Source organism: Thalassophryne amazonica, chromosome 4 (genome assembly GCF_902500255.1).
Source record: "Thalassophryne amazonica chromosome 4, fThaAma1.1, whole genome shotgun sequence".
NCBI classification, from domain to species: Eukaryota; Metazoa; Chordata; class Actinopteri; order Batrachoidiformes; family Batrachoididae; genus Thalassophryne; species Thalassophryne amazonica.
The window spans coordinates 50,908,157-50,929,445 of record NC_047106.1 but is presented as its reverse complement, the minus strand read 5'-3'; the positions used below and the strand labels follow the sequence as shown (position 1 = coordinate 50,929,445).

Below are 21,289 nucleotides of genomic sequence, written 5' to 3'. Positions count from 1 at the left end.
ATTTGAGCATCAAACTTTTCATCAGGGATGCAGCTCTGTGCGTCCAAGACAGTTTTTCATGTTTTTTGATCTAATTGTATTGGACAGTGGACAGATCACTTGCACCCAGTGAGGAGTTTCACTCACCCACCATCATCCTGGCTGTAATACCCTGAAAAGTTATTGGTACGCCTCTGACCACAGCATTTATGTCCCAAGGCCAACTTAATTTCATCTGTGTGCTTTTGAGATCGTCACACATCAGTCAAAGCAAAGATCAGTGAGGAGCACTCTTTAAAATCTTAAAGCGAGCTTCAAAGCTTTGAACTGAAATGTTTTGCTGGCTGAATCCATAACAAGAAGCTGGCTGCAGACTAACTAAGCAATGATACCTGGTTATCGATTGATAACATAAGGTAGAATATCAGATAATTTGAATTTGGCTACAAATATACAGAGTTGCCAGTTTATCAGGTACACCCAGTGAACGTGGCCCTGCAGCAAACTGCTTTCATGAAGAAATGAAGGGGCTCTCTCTTAAAAATCACTACCAACAGCTGCCTCTGGCTGCAAGTTATACTCGTTTTTGTTTGCAAGCATTTTTTAAATTTGCAAAACACTTTTGATGCAACTCCCTGCTGTTGAACTGATGCAGATTTTATTTATTTGTTTTTTTGTATATTTATTGATTTTTGCATTTGTGTTTTGCTGGTGTTGTCTTAATTTGGTGGTGTTGTGGCACCTCTCAGCCTTCGTCCCTAAATATAGTTTTACAGTCTCAAGAAAAACTCATGGACACAGGAAAGAATGCAGTATGTATTTTAGGTGTTGTTGTGAAATGTTGGACAGCAGTGCATTTATTTAAATGCAACAGTTCTGCAGTTATTTGGTAAGTCAGGTGACAAAAATGAACTAAGCAGCAGTCATATTTTGTTTGGGGGCGGGGGGTCGCTGCTAGCTTCTCATGACCAAACATTTTAACATGTAATAGTTTAGTTTTTTTTTTTTTTTTTAAAAAACCTTTTTAAAATTTTCAAACTACTGTGGTGGCAGATATGAGTGAAAATGTAATTAAAATTTGATGAAAAGCAGGTTGCATTACCATACTGCCTTGCAAGGGGCTCAGCTACACACTCAAAGCAACTCCAGGATTAAGGATCTTGCTGAAGGTCACCTTGGTGATTTTCATGTCAGATGGGGATTCAAACGAGGATCCTCTGTTCACAACCTCCCCTCCCCATATTGTTGTGACTGGTTAAAAGCAGTGAGTGCACAGCGTGTGCAGAAACAACTAGTACAGTGAGAAATACAGAGTAGTATCAAAAACCCAACCCAGTAGCCTTTGTTTGCAATGACAGAGGTCAAATGTTTCCTGTATTTTTTCACCAAGTTTTCATACACTACAGCAGGGATTTTGGTCCACTCCTCCATACAGATCTTCTCCAAATCTTTCAGGTTTGGAGTTTCAGCTCCCTCCAAAGATTTTCTATTGAGTTCAGGTCTGGAGACTGGCCAGGCCACTCCAGGACCTTGAAATGCTTCTTATGGAGCCCCTCTTTAGTTGCCCTGGCTGTGTGTTTGGGGTCATTGTCATGCTGGAAGACCCAGCCATGACCCATCTTCAATGCTCTTACTGAGGGAAGGAGGTTGTTTGCCAAAATCTCGCAATACATGACCCCATCCATCCTCCCTTCAATACGGTGCAGTCATCCTGTCCCCTTTGCAGAAGAGCACCCCCAGAGTATGATGTTTCCACCCCCATGCTTCACGGTTGGGATGGTTTTCTTGGGGTTGTTCTCATCCTGTAAACATGGTAAGTGAAGTTGATTCCAAAAAGCTCTATACTGGTCTCATCTGACCACATGGCCTTCTCCCATGCCTCCTCTGGATCATCCAGATGGTCACTGGTGAACTTCAAATGGGCCTGGACATGTGCTGGCTTGAGCAGGGGGACCTTGCTGCCCTGCAGGATTTTAAACCATGACAGCATCATGTGTTACTAATGTAATCTTTGTGACTGTGGTCCCAGCTCTCTTCAGGTCATTGACCAGGTCCTCCTGTGTAGTTCTGAGCTTTCTCAGAATCATCCTTACCCCACAAAGTGAGATCTTGCATGGAATCCCAGAGCGAGGGAGATTGACAGTCATCTTGTGTTTCTTCCACTTTCTAATAAATAATCATAGCAGTTGTTGTCTTCTACCAAGCTGCTTGCCTGTTGTCCTGTAGTCCATCCCAGCCTTGTGCAGGTCTACAGTTTTGTCCCTGGTGTCCTTAGACTGCTCTTTGGTCTTGGCTATGGTGGACAGGTTGGAGTGTGATTGATTGTGTGAATAGGTGTCTTTTATACAGGTAACAAGAGGGCTTCTTAAAGAAAAATTAACAGGTCTGTGTGAGCCAGAATTCTTGCTGGATGGTAGGGGGTCAAATACTTATTTTCAGCAGTGACATACAAATAAATTATTAAAAAATCATACATTGTGATTTCCGGATTTTTTTTTTTTTTTTTTAAGATTATGTCTCTCACAGTGGATATGCACCTAAGATGAAAATTTCAGATCCCTCCATGATTTCTAAGTGGGAGAACTTGCAAAATCGCAGGGTGTTCAAATACTTATTTTCCTCACTGTACATAAAAAAAAAAGACAAAGCCACCAATGTAGAAATGTGATCTGAATTCTAAACTGTGTTTTTGCCATTGTGATTGTCGGGTGATCAGTTTTATTTGGGCATGAAATAATTTTGCCTTATTTTGCAGGTATCCTCTCTGTGGCCATTATTTCTATGCTGTGTGCTTATATTCATTTGTCTTTTATTCTAAATTTTGTCCTTTTGAATTGACACGGTTCCTTCTGTTATCTTGATAGTTGTGTTATCTTCAGTCTTGTGTTGTCCTCTGCAGGCATTTGTCTCATGTGTCAGGTCAGAGGTCGTACTATCTCAGGGGAGCCGGGGCCAAACTTCAGACTGCACTTCAGAACTTTGCCCTTGACATATTACAACAACAGGTAAGACTATGTTTGGAATTTTCAAATATACAATTGACCAAACATATGTAAATGATAGCTGTAAGGCGTAGCATGTTCAGCGTGTGCTTTCTTTTGATTCAGGGTTTTATTCCCATGGTTGTACCTGACATGCTAAAGGGGGCAGTGTTTGTAAGTAGCAGAACTCCTGCTTTATTCAATTTTGATTTGGTCACATTTTATGAAAAGACTAGCAAAGTAACCGTCCTTTGGACGGTGAAGAAAGAGTGTACTAATCGTGAGTCACTGACCCGGGATAGTGTGCAGCAGTATACTGAGACAACGTATTAGCTTCCAAAAGAAAGCTTTCAAAGCATTTTGAAGTAGCAGCCATTTTAAGAAGCAATGCTTTCACAAAAGTATACTGTTTTTATGCATTTGGGGGGGGGGGCTATGCCTGAGCGCTATTTTCGGCATCAAAACGGGGCCCACAGCGCCCGAACCATAATAGCTGACGCAAATGTGATGGCAGATTTGGTATTTGTGGATGTTTTTGCCTGAGAAAACATCTTCAGATAATTTTCAAAGACCTACCTTGATGAAATATGGACGAAAAAAGCCATGCTCATTGACAATGCATTGAATGTCATACACGGAAGCTAGACAGATTCATACACGCTACAACACCATCTGGTGGAAATTGGCAGTATATCACAAATCATGGTTCTAATTAACCGCAAAATGTGGGCAATTAAGGGGATTTGTGAAAGACATGATGTGAGGTCCATAACTACAGAGGACATGGAAAGATCAACAGCATAGAGATGATGTGTGAAGTGAGCAGATCCAGAGAACATTGAGGACAAAAAAAATGGGACCTCCACGCTTAATATATAGATGTCTGACTTTGCATAAAATCTACTGAAGTCACCCACAAACAGTGTTCCCCCAAGGCAATGATTTCTTGATATATTATTTTTTACAAAATCAAGAAAATACAATTGAGCATTCCTGGGGTTATCTCAGTGGTGATATTTATTTTGAAGGATGTTAACGAATCACACCTGTGTCTTATCTAACGTCTATTTCCGCTGTCATTAATGTTACTACTCCTGCTTAATTTTAGTTATTTATTATGTCCAAAAAAGAGAAAATTGTCCAAGACTGTTTCTCAAACTTGAAGTTGATTTCTCAAAATTTCTATTTTAAAAAAATGTCTAAAAACAGTCAACTTCTTTTATAATGAAGCTAAGAAAATCAGAAAATTCTAATTAAAAAAAAACAGGAAAACATATTTGGGTTTTTTGTTTTTCCCCATGAAAGTCTGCTCCTTTGAAGCTGTTGTTTAATATCCACCACTGGGCATGAGGTATGCATAGAGAAGATGAGAGGTTTTCAAATAAATAATTAATAATAATAATGTCCTTATTTGTCATTATACATACATAAAATGAAATTTGTCCCCTGCATTTAACTCATCCTAATTACAGTTAGGCACAATCCAGCCACTAGGAGCAGTGGACAGCCACAGTCTGGTGCCCGGGGACCAACAGCAGATGTAGAGACGCTGCCTTAGTCAGGGACAGAGAAAGGAGCAGAATCTAAAAAGAATGGTTTTCGGTTTTTTCATTGTGGGAGGAAATCAGAGGAAACCCACACAGACACGGGAAGAAAATGCAACCTACACAGAAAGGACGGGAAGAGATCCCACAACCTTCTTGCTGTGAGGTACCAGTGGTAACCACTAAGCCGTCATCTTGTGTTTCCCCTCTTGTCCAGAGGTATACTTCATAAACTGCTCAGTGGTTTACCTTTTCCAAAAGTTGGATGATGGGACTCTGACAATTATACCAAAATAAGATTGAATTCTTGAGACCTGGAGCTTAGTCTGTCATATCAACAACCATTTATTGGATTTCCTTCTTATTTAACTTGAAGTGGGTGCCTGTCCCTGTTTTCACGTACATCAAAATTTTAACTGGCAACACTAACAATTTATGGTTATAAAACTTTCACATTCATCCAGCTAATTTTAATGTAGTTATGCCCCCTACTGGGTGATCAGATCAATCAGCTTGGTTTCTCTCAACCAATGAAGGACTTTGTAGTCTCTTTCTTTCCTTCACTCTGTTTGTTTTTTCTCCAGGAGGGTTGTGGGATGCAGCCCAATGCTCATCAGTCTCAGGTCTACTCACTGGACCAGGTCCGTTTCCCAGACTTAAGCCTGGCTGGGACAGGAGAAGTTGGGATTGCAGGTGAAATTCTTCATTTTTTATTATTATTATTAATTTCTACAGTGCCAACTCATGATGAGATCACCTCAAGGCGCTTTACACAACACAATACCGAAAACAGATGAAAAAATTGAATAAAAAAAATTAAAAACACAATAAAAAGACAAAACCATAAAAGAGCACAAGAATAAAGATGCATAATAACACAATAAATCTAATCATAAAACAAGGAAAACAAACAGGTTTTTAGTCTCGATATAAAAGTCTCCACGTTATCCGACTGCCATATATGTGCCGGGAGATCATTCCACAGAGCTGGGGCATGGTAGGAGAAAGCTCTGTAACCGGCATACTTAAACTAACGATCGCCACCGCTAGTGACCATAAAACCAGTGAAATTCTGTAGAAGTCAGATTATTTTTGTAATGTACTGCATCATGGTTTACAGATGCTTTTATCCTTTTTATTGTAATTTTGGGTGCTTCTTGGTATTTGTGCCATGAACTGATGCTAGATTTGCAGATCCAGTGAACAGTACATGTTTCCCAAACCTGCTACCACTTTTCCTGCTCTTCTCACACCAAGATGAAACTGTATGATAAAGTGTGACTGCATACTGCATTACATGTCATCATGTCAGCAGACCTACTTTGAGATTTGTTGAGAAGCTCATGAGCCAAATTACCTGTTGAAGTGATTAGTCAGGACAAAGACCTGCACACTCTTGGCTCTCCATGGCACATGGTGTGCCATTACAGCTCTACTCTGATTGGCTTTCACCTCCGCCACTCAAAACAAAAAACAGAACAGATTGAAACAGAATGTGACTTTTTAACCACTTAACATACCTCTTAGAATAGGTCCAGGTTAGCCATCTATCTTTGAACTTGTTCAAGGTCTGTTTCCCAAGAATTTTTCCTGTGAATTTGAAGACTCTGGCAGTAAAAGGACTGGACTTATGCTAAGCATGGACAGACGCAAAGTCCTTCTGAATTTTTGGGTTTTAAACAGGAGGTGTCAGAAAAGTTAGTAAGTAAGGATAGACCTTTCTTGTATGAAGCGCCTTGAAGCAGCTTTGTTGTGATTTGGTGCTTTACAAACTAAATAAATTGAAATAAATTAAATTGCCGTTGCAATATCCGATGGCCATATGTCATTGCCTCTGGAAAAAATTAAAAAAGTCTGACATTAGCCTCCACCTTTGAATATATTTTGCGCTGCACTTGTTTTTTCATGAAACACTCTCACCTTTTGCACCTTCTGTCACTGTTAAAAGTTCTGCCCGCAGCTCTAGTTCAATTCAGTTTATTTATATATTAAAGTCGCTTCAAGGTGCGTTACGTGGGTAAGGTCTAACCTTACCAACGCGATTGCTCTAAACCAACTGCATCGTGTTGTTAAAACGCCTCATTCACTCATTTGTCACACCAGAGGTGGTTGTTGCTAAAGACAGTCTCCTTCAGAAAACAAAAAAGAATAACACTGTGATTATTAATGTGGTCTGTGTGAACAGTTTGTGGTACCGCAGCTTGGCCACTGTGCTGCACGTAAATGAGGGTTATTAACTGGTACCCTTCATGCCACATTAAGCCCATCCTGTTTTTGGGTGCACATGCTTTAACAAAGTGTGTGCACTAGGGCTGCCACAAACGACTATTTTGATAGTCGACCAGTCAACGATTATTTTTGCGATTAGTCAACTAGTCGGATGATACGTAATTTCCTAAATTAAGGCCTGCAGCATTTTCCGAGAAATGTCGGGATGAAAACGTGAACATTTCCAAATCAGTGACTATTTCTTAGACTTCATTTATATCAATCATTCAGAAATACAAACAGTGTGGTACTTTATAATAAATCTGTGTCAGGTAGGCAGTTCTCAAAAACTAAATGTCCATGCTGGAAGGAGACAAGTGAAGGAAACCACCAAGACACAACTCTGGAAGAACCTTTGGCTTCTGTGAGTGGAGAAACCACTCACAGAAGCATATAGTCCCAACTTTTTCTGATTTGTGGTTGTTTCTGTTGCATTTCTGAAATTACAGAACTGCTATAAAGAAAAGTGTGAACATTTTATTGTGTTTTAAAACTTTGTGGAGCAAATGCAAACACCAAACTCTTATAAAGAAGGAAAAAATACACAGACGTGCAGGAAAACTTTGATATAACTGAACAGACAATGCAGGCTGATTTGGCTCCCCCTATTTTTTTTTATACGTAAATACCTATGAATAAAATAAGAGGTAACTCACTTTGAAAGTAATAAAACATATAGCTGCAGCTTATAATAACTTTGAAAAATAACAAAAAATCAGCAGTTTGTATTTTTATTTTGACTCCAGTTCAGTTTAGTGTGATGAAGTCATTTTTAAAAGGTATTTTTCTTTCTCCTCATCAGTCACTTTTTGTGCTTGAACACTACATTAAGCTTATGCTTGCCTCTACTGGTGGTTGGCTCTCACTGTGGTATTGTATCACTTCCTGTTCCGGAGCACAACCCATAAGTTGGAGAGGAAATGGCGTCTCACTAATTTAGAAGATCTTCACTTAGCCTGGAAAAAGAGTCTGTTGCTCTATAAAAAAGCCCTCCGTAAAGCTAGGACATCTTTCTACTCATCACTAATTGAAGAAAATAAGAACAACCCCAGGTTTCTTTTCAGCACTGTAGCCAGGCTGACAAAGAGTCAGAGCTCTATTGAGCTGAGTATTCCATTAACTTTAACTAGTAATGACTTCATGACTTTCTTTGCTAACAAAATTTTAACTATTAGAGAAAAAATTACTCATAACCATCCCAAAGACGTATCGTTATCTTTGGCTGCTTTCAGTGATGCCGGTATTTGGTTAGACTCTTTCTCTCCGATTGTTCTGTCTGAGTTATTTTCATTAGTTACTTCATCCAAACCATCAACATGTTTATTAGACCCCATTCCTACCAGGCTGCTCAAGGAAGCCCTACCATTATTTAATGCTTCGATCTTAAATATGATCAATCTATCTTTGTTAGTTGGCTATGTACCACAGGCTTTTAAGGTGGCAGTAATTAAACCATTACTTAAAAAGCCATCACTTGACCCAGCTATCTTAGCTAATTATAGGCCAATCTCCAACCTTCCTTTTCTCTCAAAAATTCTTGAAAGGGTAGTTGTAAAACAGCTAACTGATCATCTGCAGAGGAATGGTCTATTTGAAGTGTTTCAGTCAGGTTTTAGAATTCATCATAGTACAGAAACAGCATTAGTGAAGGTTACAAATGATCTTCTTATGGCCTCGGACAGTGGACTCATCTCTGTGCTTGTTCTGTTAGACCTCAGTGCTGCTTTTGATACTGTTGACCATAAAATTTTATTACAGAGATTAGAGCATGCCATAGGTATTAAAGGCACTGCGCTGCGGTGGTTTGAATCATATTTGTCTAATAGATTACAATTTGTTCATGTAAATGGGGAATCTTCTTCACAGACTAAAGTTAATTATGGAGTTCCACAAGGTTCTGTGCTAGGACCAATTTTATTCACTTTATACATGCTTCCCTTAGGCAGTATTATTAGACGGTATTGCTTAAATTTTCATTGTTACGCAGATGATACCCAGCTTTATCTATCCATGAAGCCAGAGGACACACACCAATTAGCTAAACTGCAGGATTGTCTTACAGACATAAAGACATGGATGACCTCTAATTTCCTGCTTTTAAACTCAGATAAAACTGAAGTTATTGTACTTGGCCCCACAAATCTTAGAAACATGGTGTCTAACCAGATCCTTACTCTGGATGGCATTACCCTGACCTCTAGTAATACTGTGAGAAATCTTGGAGTCATTTTTGATCAGGATATGTCATTCAAAGTGCATATTAAACAAATATGTAAGACTGCTTTTTTGCATTTACGCAATATCTCTAAAATCAGAAAGGTCTTGTCTCAGAGTGATGCTAAAAAACTAATTCATGCATTTATTTCCTCTAGGCTGGACTATTGTAATTCATTATTATCAGGTTGTCCTAAAAGTTCCCTAAAAAGCCTTCAGTTAATTCAAAATGCTGCAGCTAGAGTACTGACGGGGACTAGAAGGAGAGAGCATATCTCACCCATATTGGCCTCTCTTCATTGGCTTCCTGTTAATTCTAGAATAGAATTTAAAATTCTTCTTCTTACTTATAAGGTTTTGAATAATCAGGTCCCATCTTATCTTAGGGACCTCGTAGTACCATATCACCCCAATAGAGCGCTTCGCTCTCAGACTGCAGGCTTACTTGTAGTTCCTAGGGTTTGTAAGAGTAGAATGGGAGGCAGAGCCTTCAGCTTTCAGGCTCCTCTCCTGTGGAACCAGCTCCCAATTGGGATCAGGGAGACAGACACCCTCTCTACTTTTAAGATTAGGCTTAAAACTTTCCTTTTTGCTAAAGCTTATAGTTAGGGCTGGATCAGGTGACCCTGAACCATCCCTTAGTTATGCTGCTATAGACGTAGACTGCTGGGGGGTTCCCATGATGCACTGTTTCTTTCTCTTTTTGCTCTGTATGCACCACTCTGCATTTAATCATTAGTGATCGATCTCTGCTCCCCTCCACAGCATGTCTTTTTCCTGGTTCTCTCCCTCAGCCCCAACCAGTCCAGCAGAAGACTGCCCCTCCCTGAGCCTGGTTCTGCTGGAGGTTTCTTCCTGTTAAAAGGGAGTTTTTCCTTCCCACTGTAGCCAAGTGCTTGCTCACAGGGGGTCATTTTGACCGTTGGGGTTTTACATAATTATTGTATGGCCTTGCCTTACAATATAAAGCGCCTTGGGGCAACTGTTTGTTGTGATTTGGCGCTATATAAAAAAATTGATTGATTGATTGATTGAAGATTGAATAAATACATACCTTTGGAAAATACTAGCTGTTAAAGTTCAGAGTTCTCATCTGCTTTTTGTGATCTGTGCCTCTGAACATCAGCTTTTCTACATCAGAGCTTTATTTTTAACCCGTGTATGCGTAACTTTTGCTCAGTTCATTTATATATTCTTATTTTTAAGTTTGTTTTAAGGATATTTGACCGTTTATTTCATGTCATGATCTCGTAAAGTCAGTATACGACGCGCACATGGTGTGAACAGGATGGTGCCATCAGAACCACGCGGATAGAGAAAGTGGAAAGAGAAGTAAAGGCAGCTCCACGGTTCATTTTAGCATTCTGATGACATAATGTTGCAGTACGTCCTCATGCTTTTCAATTTCAATTTATTTTCCTTTATATAGCGCCAAATCACAACAGAGTTGCCTCAAGGCGCTTTACACAGGTAAGGTCTAACCTTACCAACCCCCAGAGCAACAGTGGTTAGGAAAAACTCCCTCTGAGGAAGAAACCTCAAGCAGACCAGACTCAAAGGGGTGACCCTCTGCTTGGGCCATGCTACAAACATAAATTACAGAAACAATTCATGATTTATCTTCATGCTGATGATAAATTTCCATGTCTGCTCTAAGCATACAGCATCTGCCCTGCAGCACCATGCACAGACAGTCTGCACTAATAGTGTTTCATAAGAGGTTTGAATCAGCCAATCAGAAATGAGAAATGTCAGTTGGATGTGTGTGGATGTGTCAATGGATGTGTGTGCATCTCTCCTCTCCAGGCTACTTCATGGACCATGCAGTTAATTGGAAGGACCTGCCTGTTAGGTGAGAAACATTCTCTCCACTGGCTGCTGTTAATAATAACTTTATTGCCACGTATGGGATTAATGACAGCTAACACACCACGGTCTGCTGTAGGACAGCGTGCAGTAGCACATGCTACCGAGCAGAAACGGCAACAGGCAGAGAACCATGGGGGATCTTCAGAGTTCATCACTTCAACAAGGTTAAGAAACAAACACACTCCTTCTGACACATGAAATTCAGTAAGGTATGTCTTCTATAATACATTCCAATTCTGAGGTAGAACTACTAGTTTATACTAAGGTATATCTAAATATCTAAAAAAAAACAAAACAAGAGTAGAATAGAAGAGTAGAATAGAGCCACTTAGGTGCCTGGTCTTGAGATCCAGGGATGGTAGGTTGAAAAGTTTTTTTTATAGTTAAACATGACAGTTTAACTCTGGTGAAATTGAATTTAGGAGTATGCAGAAACCACATGAGGAGGAAATACAGCTGGCCTGTGCCCACATGGTTTATACTCATGTTTACATCATGTGAGATGTATCTGTTTAATTGTGCTTGTCACTTATCTGTAACTTTTTGTGCATCACTCCAGGTGGAGATGTTTGGAGTAACAGCAGATGAGACAGGGGAAGAGAGCTCTCAGCTCCTGGAGGAGTTTGTCTCTTTACAGAAAGAGATATTCTCTGCACTGGAACTACACTACAGGTCACCAGACACACACAAGGCCTTTATCTTGACAGTCTATAGGGCACAGTTGAAAGCGCATAGTGCAGATGCAATTGGAGTGGGTCTCTAAATCCACTTTGCCGTTTACACGGCACGTAATCTGAGCACAGAGTTCAGAACAGAATAGGGCCTGGGTGTGTTTTTTGGGGAGTAACATGGCGGTTGCATTTTAGAGCTTTGTGCACTGGTGCATTATTTACCATAGCTGTTAGGGGTGTAACTAATCACAAAACTCACGGTGCTTATGAGAATACAGCTATTACTCATGGCCAGAATAGTTTTTATGGAACAGCAAAAAAGAAAAAATACAGCTTTCCTTTCCATTTTTAAAAGGAAATGAAAAACAATGAAAACAAGCAACTTTTGCCCATGGTCCTGAATGAAATTAAGGTGTCATAGGGGTCACCACAGCAGATCAGTCGTTTCTATCTCACCCTGTCCTCTGTATCTTCCTCTGTCACACCAACCACCTGCATGTCCTCCCTCAGCACATCCATAAACCTCCTCTTTGGCCTCCCTCTTCTCCTCCTGCATGGTGGCTCTATCCTCAGCATCCTTCTCCCTGTATACCCTGGATCCCTTCTCTGCACATGTCCAAATCATCTCAGTGACTTTTTTTTTCCAAAACGTCTTACCTTTGCTGTCCCTCTATGTTCATTCCTAATCCTGTCCATCCTCATCATTCTCAAAGAAAATTGCAACATCTTCAGCTCTGCCACTTTCAGCTCTTTGTTCATGCCACCATCTCTAAGCTGTACAACATAGCTGGTCTCACTAAATTTTCTTGTCACTCTTGGAGATATCCTTATGTCTCAAATCACTCCTGCCAACTTTCTCCACCCTGCCTACACGCTCTTTTTCTACCATATTTACCATTGCTTTGGAATTATTTAAACTCATTTCCCTTAACCACCTTCACTCCTTGTAACCGCACTATTCCAAAGGACTCACTCTCATTCACACATGTACTCAGTCTTGCTCCTACTGACTTTCATTCCCCTTCTCTCCAGAGCATATCTCCACCTCTCCAGGCTTGTCTCAACTTGCTGTCTGCTCTCACTACATATCACAATATCATCAACAAACATCGTAGTCCATGGAGACTTCGGTCTGATCTCATCTGTCAACCTTTCCACCACCACTGCAAACAAGAACGGACTCCAGAGCCGATCCTTTGTGTAATCTCACCTTTACCTTGAATGTATCTGTTATTCCTACTGCACATCTCACTGCTGTCATGCTGTCCCTGTACATATCCTCCACCATCCTCACATATTTCTCTGTCACTCCAGGCTTCTCATACAATACCACAAGTCATCTCTTGGCACCCTGTCATAAACCTTCTCTAAATCCACAAACACACAGTGTAACTCCTACTGGTCTTCTCTGTACTTCTCCATCAGTACTCTCACAGGAAACATTGCATCTGTAATGCTTTTGTCTCATCATGAAACCATATTGCTGCTCACAGGAAACATTGCATCTGTAATGCTTTTGTCTCATCATGAAACCATATTGCTGCTCACAGATCTTTACCTTTTTTGTAAGCCTAGCTTCTACTACTCTTTACCATAAATTCATTCTGTGGCTAATAAACTTAATGCTGCAGTAATTACTGCAGCTCCTCACAGCACCCTTCTTAAAAATTGGAAGCAGCACTCTTGTTCTCTGCTTCTTAGATATCCTCTTACTTTCCAAGGTTTTGTTGAACAATCTGGTCAGAAACTCCACTGCTATCTCTCCTAAACATTTCCATGCCTCCACTGGAATGTCATCTGGACCATCTGCCTTTCCACTCTTCGTCCTCTCTATAGTGGTCCTCACTTCATCCTTTCTAATCCATTACACTTCCTGATTTACTCTCTGCACATCATCCAGTCTTCTCTCCCTCTCATTTTCTTAATTCATCAGCTCCTCAAAATATTCCCTCCACTTTGTCAAAACATTACCATCTGCATTTTTTATCACCCTAACCTGCTGCACATCCTTTCCAGCTTGCTATATGCCCTTTCCTTAGACCTCCTGAGTGGGCACATGACTTGGAAAAAGTCAGGAAAAGTGCCCCCCCAAATATCCCGGAACTCGGTGCACTCCCAGCCCTCAGTTCAGCACGGCATGGGGAAGACAAGGATCATACTCACTGATTTGGATGATCTTTGTGACTTCAGTGTGCAAATTCGATACTCTAATCCTGATATTTCAGAGTGATTCTTTCCGAGTTTGGACACCAACGTGCATAGAGCCTGCACCAGGCTGTCTCAAGGGAGCACAAGGCAGCTGTCCTCTTCTAACATCCTTCATTCATATGAAGGAACTGCTTTTTTCCGGCTCACAAATCCTTTGATTTCACTGCAACTTATTTTTATCACTTTAAAAATAAGTCACCATGACAGTAAATCTGTATTTCACACTATGATGTATACTTTGAATCCAGATGGATCATGGATCAACTACAGCCTATTACACCGCTAGTAGATGGTGCATTTGGTGGATTACAAAAGAGTGAGGTTTTTTGGGTAGTAAACAGATTGTGTACAAATAGGTGATTTACCAAAGCTCCCTAAGGTGAAGCAGGTGTGGGAGGTATCGCCTGTTTCACTTTCCACCTATGAATCTTACACTGTAACTTTATACTTTTTTCCACAAATTTTCTTTTGGCTACTCCGCTTTTGTTGCTTGGGGTTCTCACAGTGGATCCATGATTTTCCGTATGTTGATTTGGCACAAGTTGTATATCAGATGCCCAACTGGACACAACTCCAGACATGCATGGAGAATGGGACACGTGTCCTTGAACTGTGGACCTTCTGTTTGGGAGACAAATGCACTAACCAGTTACACCACTATGTTGCTCCTGTATGATGCTCCACCATATATATTAAATAATACCACTTTTGTACTGATTTCTAGATATGTGTTAAATAAATGCATATTTTTCCTCAGAGTCCTGGACATGCCAACACAGGAACTGGGCCTTCCAGCTTATAGGAAGTATGACATTGAAGCCTGGATGCCTGGGAGGAACAGCTATGGAGAGGTCAGCCACCATTATCCACATTTTAGTAAACATTTTGTGATTAAACAATGATGATCATTAAAGCAAGTTACTTTGGTATGAAAAGTATTTAACGTGAGCTATGGATATTCTTATAGCGTGATTTTTCTTGCCGCTATTTTTTTTAAAAATGTACACAAAACAACTCCCATTTGCTATGATGGTCTGAGACTCATAAGATAGTTGTAGATGTCCAACTACTGGATATAAGTGACGGATTTACATGCCAGCAGCTCCGAAAACATACGCAATAAATACGGGTCCTGAAGGCCAGTCCACACATTCTTCGCCATATACCGATTATTTGTTGACTTTGCCACAAGGAAGGATTTTGCCCTTAGGTTACAGAATTTCAGAACATTCTGCTGCTGTAAACAGTTGTTTTCTTTTCGCCATTTTTCCACCCAACATGGAGGTATACCTGTCTCAGGGCGTGGTTTGATGATGTAAGTGCATTTGCTCTGTTGACCCTCAACTGATACAAGTGCTTTATAGTGAAACAGAAGTGCTGCTGAATTGGAAGAGGTTAACGTTTAAATTTTAATTTATTTAATGGTACCTTTTTTAATTTATTTGTTCCTGTCAATCTTCAAAGAGATGTTGGCAAAATTCATGGACTAATAAGACGTTTTCGTGTGATTAACAAAAAAAATAATAAAAGTTTACCAGCCCAATTTGCCTTTATACACTCAACAAAAATATAAACGCAACACTTTTGGTTTTGCTCCCATTTTGTATGAGATGAACTCAAAGATCTAAAACTTTTTCCACATACACAATATCAGCATTTCCCTCAAATATTGTTCACAAACCAGTCTAAATCTGTGATAGTGAGCACTTCTCCTTTGCTGAGATAATCCATCACACCTCACAGGTGTGCCATATCAAGATGCTGATTAGACACCATGATTAGTGCACAGGTGTGCCTTAGACTGCCCACAATAAAAGGCCACTCTAAAAGGTGCAGTTTTGTTTTATTGGGGGGGATACCACTCAGTATCTGGTGTGACCACCATTTGCCTCATGCAGTGCAACACATCTCCTTCACATAGAGTTGATCAGGTTGTCAGTTGTGGCCTGTGGAATGTTGGTCCACTCCTCTTCAATGGCTGTGCGAAGTTGCTGGATATTGGCAGGAACTGGTACACGCTGTCGTATACGCCGGTCCAGAGCATCCCAAACATGCTCAATGGGTGACATGTCCGGTGAGTATGCCGGCCATGCAAGAACTGGGACATTTTCAGCTTCCAAGGATTGTGTACAGATCCTTGCAACATGGGGCCGTGCATTATCCTGCTGCAACATGAGGTGGTGATCTTGGATTGGCACAACAATGGGCCTCAGGATCTCATCACGGTATCTCTGTGCATTCAAAATGCCATCAATAAAATGCACCTGTGTTCTTCGTCCATAACAGACGCCTACCCATACCATAACCCCACCGCCACCATGGGCCACTCGATCCACAACATTGACATCAGAAAACCGCTCACCCACACGACGCTACACATGCTGTCTGCCATCTGCCCTGAACAGTGTGAACCGAGATTCATCCGTGAAGAGAACACCTCTCCAACATGTCAAACGCCAGCGAATGTGAGCATTTGCACACTCAAGTCGGTTAGGACAATGAACTGGAGTCAGGTCGAGACCCCGATGAGGACGACGAGCATGCAGATGAGCTTCCTTGAGACGGTTTCTGACAGTTTGTGCAGAAATTCTTTGGTTATGCAAACCGATTGTTTCAGCAGCTGTCCGAGTGGCTGGTCTTAGACGATCTTGGAGGTGAACATGCTGGATGTGGAGGTCCTGGGCTGGTGTGGTTACACGTGGTCTGCGGTTGTGAGGCTGGTTGGATGTACTGCCAAATTCTCTGAAACGCCTTTGGAGACGGCTTATGGTAGTGAAATGAACATTCAATACATGAGCAACAGCTCTGGTTGACATTCCTGTTGTCAGCATGCCAATTGCACGCTCCCTCAAATCTTGTGACATCTATGGCATTGTGCTGTGTGATAAAACTGCACCTTTCAGAGTGGCCTTTTATTGTGGGCAGTCTAAGGCACACCTGTGCACTAAACATGGTGTCTAATCAGCATCTTGATATGGCACACCTGTAAGGTGGGGTGGATTATCTCAGCAAAGGAGAAGTGCTCACTATCACAGATTTAGACTGGTTTGTGAACAGTGTTTGAGGGAAATGGTGATATTGTGTATGTGGAAAAGGTTTTAGATCTTTGAGTTCATCTCATACAAAATGGGAGCAAAACCAAAAGTGTTGCGTTTATATTTTTGTTGAGTGTAGATTGGCTGCAAAATTTAATAGCTTGTGTTCCAGGTTGTGCTGAACATTGCTGTCTGTCTTACATCTATATAACCTTGTTATTAAAGTTCATGTAATTGATGATGCACAAGCAGTTTGGAGAAATCATACATCTTTTAAATTTCGCGCTGTTTCAAAGGAAGCGACTAACTTTCATATATCAGCAAACGTAATTTGCGTGGGACAGTGCTTTGCACGAGGTTTAGCGTAGGATGAAGGTTTTCAAGTTACCTGTTCTTAAAGCTCGGTTGTTGTTGTGGTATTCACTGAGCTTTTCCTCACACCAGATTTCCAGTGCGTCCAACTGTACAGACTACCAGAGCAGGCGCCTCAACATCCTCTACGAGCAAGAGGACGGCTGCCTGCAGTACGCCCACACAGTAAGGCTACACATGATTCCACCTTGTGTGCACTTTTGCTGGTTTCATTTCTAGCAATGCATCAGCTCCCTGATACTTGTGTTGTTCTGCAGGTGAATGCTACAGCGTGTGCTGTCCCTCGAACCATCATTGCTATCCTGGAGACTCACCAAACCAAAGTAAGACACCAACGTAATCCAAAATTAGTCCAAGGCTTCTTTTAAAATGTGGAATTCTTTACAGCCAGTCTTGCACAAACGAAACATAAAATAATCACATTATTCTGGAAAATGGTGATTTGCTGGGAAGATATGAATATGTAACAAAGTGTGGTCAGGCAGTGAGCATAAAAAAACAAAATAGTTTTGTCTCATGTGCCAGTGAAAAATTTTGCTTTGCTTACAGAGAAGAAACGAATATATCTAGATGTCCACGATAATTATATCAATCTGTCCATTTTCTTCACATCCCGTTTTGAATAATTATTTCAAAAATTCATATCACGGTGTTATGTTAAAGTGCTTTCTTTTTTAGGAGGGAACGGTGCGTGTACCCCGAGCCCTGCAGCCATATTTGGGTCTTGAAATGATAGAAAAGCCAAACTATTCTCCACTGAAATACATCGGACCAAATCAACGCAAACAGCCACTCAGGCCCAAAAGCAGATGATGCAAACACAAAACTGATGCTGTGGCGCCTGTCATCATCCGCAGACGACACTTGAGGTTGGAGCCAATTTCCATTTAACATGGTTGTGTAAGAAGAATGTTTATTATTATTATTATTATTATTCATGCATTTGCATGAATAGAAGACTGTGGGTTTATATATTTTATTTTATTTTTTTGTTTGTTTGTTTCCTTGAAATAAATACATCTGGAAAACATAGGGTTGTCTTACAATTATGGACATGTAATACATGCACTCAGCAGCAGTTGGCACCAAATATCGCTGAAGAGTCTGCCCCTCAGGACTATTTACCTTATTCAGGAAGTCAGGGTGGGTGGCTCCATTTTGTCAAGCAACTTCCGATTTGCCACTGTGTCGATGATTAGCTCGTGGAAACATGGTATGTTAGAAGTGTCCAAACATGACCAGCATTAATTGTTCAGTTCGTGGGTGCCCCAACAACTGGAAGAAGAGGAAACTATCGCTTTCAGAACGATGTTTTGAACATGGAAAGGAGAGATCTGAGTGCTGTGGACGAGCATTTAACTTGTTCCCCCCTCCATTGAAAGATGAGGCTCTCCGGCGCTGAATTTGAAAAAATCCACCCAAATGTCCCTATGTCTGTTCTTTTCATTTTATGGAGGAAAAAAAACCCACACCACTGGGTCCTTAACTAGAGAAATGGTTGACTACAACGCTCCGTTGAAGAAGCCACTGCGGATGTTAGTGAGACAAACGGGTAAGCTATGTTTGTAGCGTTAGCTGCTATCTAATTTACTCATTTTCTGGTGTTTGATACAACCAAGCACTGCATGAAATAACACCATACATATATTAACGTTACGTAATCTTGGCATTACGGTGGTACTACTTTTCAGGTAGTATTTTAACTTGATTGTGCTTTTATACGAGCTTAAGCTCGTAGTTCCTCATAGCCAAAGCGTCCACACTGAGTTACAACACAAAGTAGTTAAAAATAACACTATGTAACACAGTTTTTGTTCCTGGCTTCTAAGTGTTATATTTCAACTGCTTATGTCTAAAGTCTATGGAAAAATTACTACATTCAGCACAAACTTTGATTTTTTTTTTTTTTTTTTAACATTCTAGAAAGTTCTAAAAGTTTCTTGAAATTTCTAGATAATTCTGGAAACTTCTAGAAAATTATGGACAGTTCTAGCAGTTCAAGAATATTCTAGAAGACTACTCAGTAGTAGTGAAGGCGAATCGAGAATATTCTTGAAAACAGACAAATTTCAAAATATCATTGTCCTGATCACAGAAGCAAAGTTTCTGTGGAATAACAGCTATTTTCTATTTATTTAAGGCATAATAGGTTAGGAAAACACTGTGTACCCAGGAACAAAACAAAAATAAAAATTTGTTACATAGTGTAATTGAGGGCCACTTTTACGTGTCATCTTCCCACTCTGTTATAACCGGTGGGTGAGCAAGAGTCAGTCCTTTTGAGCTTTTCAAAAAGGTTTTTGTTTATATCCATGGAATGACTTCCATTGTTATACATTTAAAACAAAATGGAAATGCCTCTGTTGTAAAAGTGGGCGGGGCTGAATAAGATGAATAATATGGCAATTTTGACATGCTTCAAAGGTAGCTCCTGTTGTCCTCCTGTAAATTTATTTTAAAAAAGACCCAAGTTATTGTATTTTTGCTGCTTAAACTGCATCAGGAGAGAATTTAGTTTGTGCTTTTAATTTACAAATTCCAAATTCTTGCTTACCTCTCCCCTGCCACACACACACACACACACAAAATATCACCTGTCTTTGGATTGCAATTATAATCAAGGTATTTAGTGTAGAGCTACAATAAGTTGTTCAGGTGTCCTTTCACACAAGTGTTATTGCTCTGTTAGGCTGTATAGTTAAAACGACTGAAATGCTTTAAAAGTCACCATTTGATGAAACTATTGATGTTTGATGAAGTTTCTGCATGCTGCTAACCGCATAGTTTTGAATTCAGCCTGGGGAAGTAGCTTTGATTCAAAGCTTCGAATACTCCATAGTGCTTTAGCTGCAATCTTGGCTTTGTATTGTGTGATATCCTACCTTAATATCTCACATTATCAGTCAGTGACTAGGTTTCTTACCTTTATTCCACAGTTAGCATTTTGCTTCAAAACTTTGAAGCATGCTTTAAGATTCCAAACAGTGCTTCACACTGATGTTTGCTTCGAATTGTCATGTGACAGTCTTAAAGCACACAAAGTACTATCCTGTTCTACAGTCAGGGACATCTTATATTTAGGCCAGTACTGTATTTAATTCAGAAATGTTCTCCATCAGGATTGTTTCCTACATCTGATTTTAAAAGTCTGCCAGTTTTCCAGAAGGTCTGTTTTACAATTTGGACAATTCTACAGTAGCAGTACTACAATCAGCAATTATGTATTGGTGATCTAAAATTTGTCTGTATCTTGCTGTCATTGAAATTCTGTTAGCGAACAAAACAACAATAGTTTCAAATTTGTACAAATTCTTAGAATTTCATTTATCAGATAACTCTTTAGATATAAAGGGCAAATGGGAATTATCCCATCCATCCATTTTCTTCCGCTTTATCCGGAGTCGGGTCGCGGGGGCAGCAGCTCAAGTAAAGCCGCCCAGACCTCCCGATCCACACACACCTCCCCCAGCTCCTCCGGGGGAACCCCAAGGCGTTCCCAAGCCAGCCGAGAGATGTAGTCCCTCCAACGTGTCCTGGGTCTTCCCCGGGGCCTCCTCCCAGTGGGACGTGCCCGGAACTCCTCTCCAGCGAGGCGTCCAGGGGGCATCCGGAAAAGATGCCCGAGCCACCTCAACTGACTCCTTTCGATGTGGAGCAGCAGCGGCTTGACTCCGAGCTCCTCCCGAGTGACCGATCTCCTCACCCTATCTCTAAGGGAGCGCCCAGCCACCCTGCAGAGGAAAATCATCTCGGCTGCTTGTACTCGCGATCTCGTTCTTTCGGTCATGAGCCAAATCTCATGACCATAGGTGAGGATCGGAACGTAGATCGATCGGTAAATCGAGAGCTTTGCCCCCCTACTCAGCTCTCTCTTCACCACGACGGTCCGATACAGCGACTGCATCACTGCAGATGCTGCACCGATCCGTCTATCGATCTCACGCTCCATCCGTCGCTCACTCCTGAACAAGACCCCGAGATACTTAAACTCCTCCACTTGAGGCAAGGACACTCCACCGACCTGAAGAGGGCAAAGCACCTTTTTCCGGTTAAGAACCATGGCCTTGGATTTGGAGGTGCTGATTTTCATCCCGGACGCTTCACACTCGGCTGCAAACCGCCCCAGTGCACGCTGAAGGTCCTGATTT

At 40.9% G+C, this 21,289-nt stretch overlaps 1 protein-coding gene across 2 annotated transcripts in view; it reads left to right on the top strand.

Annotated features, from left to right (window-relative positions):
• The window catches only part of sars2 (seryl-tRNA synthetase 2, mitochondrial), a 33,242-nt gene extending 15,268 nt beyond the window's left edge, over positions 1-17,974 (top strand). For both annotated transcript variants that reach the window (XM_034167874.1, XM_034167873.1), the window contains 10 exons: positions 2,879-2,984; positions 3,087-3,134; positions 5,089-5,197; positions 10,793-10,838; positions 10,932-11,019; positions 11,415-11,527; positions 14,492-14,585; positions 17,214-17,306; positions 17,399-17,464; positions 17,820-17,974. In XM_034167874.1, the coding sequence (XP_034023765.1) occupies positions 2,879-2,984; positions 3,087-3,134; positions 5,089-5,197; positions 10,793-10,838; positions 10,932-11,019; positions 11,415-11,527; positions 14,492-14,585; positions 17,214-17,306; positions 17,399-17,464; positions 17,820-17,954 (898 nt within the window). In that variant the 3' untranslated portion in view covers positions 17,955-17,974. The remainder of the gene's footprint in view (positions 1-2,878; positions 2,985-3,086; positions 3,135-5,088; positions 5,198-10,792; positions 10,839-10,931; positions 11,020-11,414; positions 11,528-14,491; positions 14,586-17,213; positions 17,307-17,398; positions 17,465-17,819) is intronic.
• Positions 17,975-21,289: the final 3,315 nt, after the last annotated feature.